Genomic DNA, 4,149 nt, shown 5'->3' on the forward strand with positions numbered 1-4,149 from the left:
ACACGAATAAACAAAAGCCCTATAATTTACAATGTTCAGAACACTATATAAAAGAATTCCCATAAAAATTACATTAGGATCTTTTCCATCACCAGGGCAACTGCAGTAGTTTCCTCTGACTTGTACAGCCTCTGCCTGAATACATGTTCTTCTTTGTGATGATCTAAATTTAAATTAGGTAAGTACAAATCACAGCAAAAATTAAAGTTTTCATCTTTAATGACTTTGGAAATAACGTACATTTTCATGACACCAATGCTACAGTTTTTGGAGTCACAGTAAGATACACAGAATTACATCTGTAATTAACATGAATGCCAACATTTCAAGCAGTAATTTCTGTTACATGGCAAACAAAATCAAGAAAGCAACCATCAAACAAAAGAGACCCATAGCTTCAGACAAGGCAAATCCCAGGATAGCATATGAGAACAGCTGCTGTTTCAGCGAAGGGTTTCTAAAAGAGACAACACATATCATTGTTACTTTGAAATATTATTTGAATTTTAACATGGTTGGTAAATGTTAAAAAACCAGATTACTAGCGTGAGGATCTTTGTAAATTGGAAAGTACTGGAACAGTGTTTTGCCTAGTTCTCTTTTGGTTCTGCCTTTGACATTCCTTTCTCCTCATTCCTAATCATATGGGGAAAGGGAGGCACTGTCTCTCTATATCAATATAAGTGGTTAGTCTTCATCCATTTTGAGGGATTCTGACATTCTTCTTATCCCCGTGAAAGTATGTTCTATACTTTTTAAGATTTGTTAGTTTAAAAATAAGGTCTTAAGTAATAAAACAGAAGCTGATATTTTTAAAGCATGAGCTCTCTTAACTATATTCCCACTACAACTTAAAAATTAAAGAGTGCAGACTCTGAAGTCAAAGTGAGTTATAATTTATTTTCTGACACTGGCTTTGACTTTGGGCAAGCCGTATAACCTCTGTGTCTCTAGTCCTTCACAGGTAAACCAGTGTTTCTCCAAGGCGTGTTGGGAGCAGTGAGATAACTGCATGCAAAGACCTCAAAGTATAATGCAAGACACAGACAGGCACTTAATACAAAGTAGCTATGATGATTTCACTAGTTTCCTAAGTTTCCAATTATTTCAAGCATGTTTTTAAACTAGTTTATTCGGCAACAGGAATTACCTGGCGTAACCAATGATGAGGCTGCCGAAGACTGTGCCAATACCAGCACCAGAACCAGCCACTCCTACTGTTGCAGCACCTGCACCTATAAATTTGGCCGCAGTATCAATGTCTCTGCTGACTGCACTGGTCTGGAACTCCCTTTGGATTAACTGAGACACACCATTCTGGGCCCCATTAAATACCGTAGAGCTCTAGAGAACAGGAAATAAAGGCACAGGTCAAATCAGCAATCACAGTTAGCTGTTTTAATTACCGTACTGTCAAAATGATAACCACTTCTCTATTTTTGTAGCTGAGTTTGAATAGGTGGTGTGGCACAACAGAAAAATCTGGGGCTTAGAATAATTCCCATCTTGCAGAATAGGAACAGCAATATCACACTGCATAAGGTTTTTGAAAATTAAGAAATGGTGTACGTGCATATGCTTTTTATTTTGAATTAATTAATTTATTTTTGGCTGCATTGGGTCTTCATTGCTGCACATGGGCTTTCTCTAGTTGTGGCGAGCAGGGGCTACTCTTCGTTGCAGTGAGCGGGCTTCTCATTGCAGTGGCTTCTCTTGTTGCAGAGCACGGGCTCTAGGTGTGCAGGCTTCAGTAGTTGTGGCATGTGGGCTCAGTAGTTATGGCTCGCAGGCTCTAGAGCACAGGCTCAGTAGTTGTGGTGTACGGGCTAAGTTGCTCCACGGCATGTGGGATCTTCCCAGACCATGGCTCGAACCCATATCCCCTGCATTGGCAGGCAGATTCTTAACCACTGCGCCACCAAGGAAGCCCTGCATATGCTTTTTAATAGAGTAGGCTGTTCAGTAACTGTTGCTATCATAATCTTAAATACAGGCAACTCAAAACCATATACTTAAGTATATATACTGGCTATATTTCTTAGCCAATTCAGGTGGATAAGTTTTGGATACAGAAGTTTCTTTCATTGGCTCATTCTCTGCAAATTTTTTGGATGAAAGGGTGGAAAGGACCCTCTCAGACCACTCATTAATGAGGTTTTTCCCCTTCACTTTAATCGAAACCATAAGGCTTATTTGGTAGTGTTACTTAATTTCTATTATTACTGCATTTACCTCTCCAGTCCTAGCCTCTGGTCGAGATAACACTGATGCAGAAATTGGTCTGTATGCAACTCTGGATCCAGCTCGGATCTGTTAATGAAAAAAGATTCCATGTATTAAGTAAAAATACAGATAAAACTTCAATGACCCTTCTTGCACCATGAATTCTAAAAAGGCAAACTGCAAAAATGAGTAAGAAAAATTATGACTTTCCTCTATTGATTCTTATCTTGTCTGGTCATTTTTCAAGGCACAAAGCAATTTTAATAAAATTGTTAATGCAATTTTAAAGCTTGCTTCATAATGTATTTGTGATATCCTGAACAAAACTTCTAAGAACAATTATTTAAAAAGAATAAGTATTGCTTTTAAAATTTCAATTATTGTAGCGCCACAATTCAGATCAGAAAACTAGCAATAAACACCCCACATTCTTTGGTTAAGTTTAAGTGGATCAACAAGTAGGTACAACAGCACTATAAACAGCGTGTCATTTTAAATAGCCCATTAGTTAACATGAGCTCCCGCTATTTCTAGGATATTCTTATATGTCCATTAATCATAGAATTAAAAAGCAGCTTAAGCAATTCCACATCAGTGGAAGAACAATCGTTGAAATACTCTGTCCATAAGGACACGTTCCAGTCCACCTTCTCCGCCCTTGAGTGTCCACTAAATTAAGGTCACAGAAAACCCCTTCAGAACCAAGACCTGATTCTCTAAGACAAACCCCCGAGATCTTCACGTCATCAAAAGTGTCCAAAATGGTTTTGGAAATAACATCCCAGAAGCAGGAGGAGAGATTTTCGGGTCCTGCACCAGCCGCCTCCGCCCACACAGGGTGAGGAAAGTCCCTCCCTCTGCAGCAGCGAGACTGACCTACGGATCAGCAAGTGAGAGTGCAGCCGCGACGCTAGGCCTCAGGGGCCCCCTCCACCCTCCACTGCACCCCAACCCTCGCGAGGCCGCGGTCCAACAGGGTGTCGGAGGAGGTGGGGTGGGGGACCGCTCCGGAACGAGGGGCAAGGAGGGTTTGACCTACACCGAGCTGGGCCTGACAGCTAGGCCTCGGCGGCTCTCCACCCCGCGAGTGGAGGGGAGGAGCGGAATGAGAAGCCCCAGGAAGAGGAGGAAAGGGAGAAAAGGACACAGAGGTTATGGGGCTAGGGAGAGCTGTCCCGAGAGGGCGGTGTGTCCTGCCCCGAGGTGACCCGTTCAACAACGTGGACGCCCGGGCCAAGTGGTCGGGGCCTCGAGCCCCCGGCCCAGCCTGGGCTACGCACCAGAGCTGGGGTGCAGGCGAGCTTGGCGCAGGCGAACATCTTGCACTCTTCGGGGCGGCGCGGCTGGAGGACTTGGGTGACAAGCGGCTAGGGCTCCTCTCCCGCTTCCTCTCTGCGGAGGCAAAGAGGCTTAAGGTCAAGTGCCCTCCGAGGGCCCGTCCTTCCACCCAGGTCCCGCGGGCTCCCGTGCACGCGGTCAGCTCGGGTCCCGTGCCAAGCGAGGCGACAGCAGAATGAATGGGTCCCTCCTGGGCGCGGCTCCACCTCGGCCAGGTCCGGCTCCCGCACCCTCCGCTTACCTTCCCAGGAGGTGGCAGCGGCCGAGTCAGCAGAGGTCGAAGGAATGGGGCTGGGTGCGCAGGCGCGGTCCGGCTCTTATCCGCGCCGCGGCACCCGGATGCAGAAGGCGGGGAATCGGGTACAGCTGGGAAGACGCTCAAGGTCACTGTGTAACAACTTTATTGGTAACCAGTCGGGAAAGGCAGCGACAGCCGCCCGGAGACGGACTGAGGAGCAGAGGGTGGCGGAGAGACAAAAAGAAGAAATAAAGACCAGCCCAGGCAGAGAGAACCGAACAAGTTGTTTCGCCTTTGATCTAGGCTGGTCGGAGGATAGTGGGACTTTGTCTCTCAGTTGATGAGATTTG

At 45.5% G+C, this 4,149-nt stretch overlaps 1 protein-coding gene across 1 annotated transcript; it reads right to left on the reverse strand.

Moving 5' to 3' along the window:
* Window positions 1-201: 201 nt before the first annotated feature.
* Window positions 202-3,892, reverse strand: ATP5MC3 (ATP synthase membrane subunit c locus 3). Its single transcript, XM_082840851.1, has 5 exons — window positions 3,803-3,892; window positions 3,504-3,615; window positions 2,233-2,310; window positions 1,151-1,344; window positions 202-457 (listed from the first exon to the last, which is right to left on the reverse strand). The coding sequence occupies exons 2-5, from the start codon at window positions 3,540-3,542 to the stop codon at window positions 343-345; spliced, it is 426 nt and encodes a 141-aa protein (XP_082696977.1). The 5' UTR covers window positions 3,543-3,615; window positions 3,803-3,892; the 3' UTR covers window positions 202-342.
* Window positions 3,893-4,149: the final 257 nt, after the last annotated feature.

This window comes from Leucopleurus acutus, assembly GCF_964270905.1.
Source record: "Leucopleurus acutus genome assembly, chromosome: 6".
In the NCBI taxonomy this organism is placed as follows: domain Eukaryota; kingdom Metazoa; phylum Chordata; class Mammalia; order Artiodactyla; family Delphinidae; genus Leucopleurus; species Leucopleurus acutus.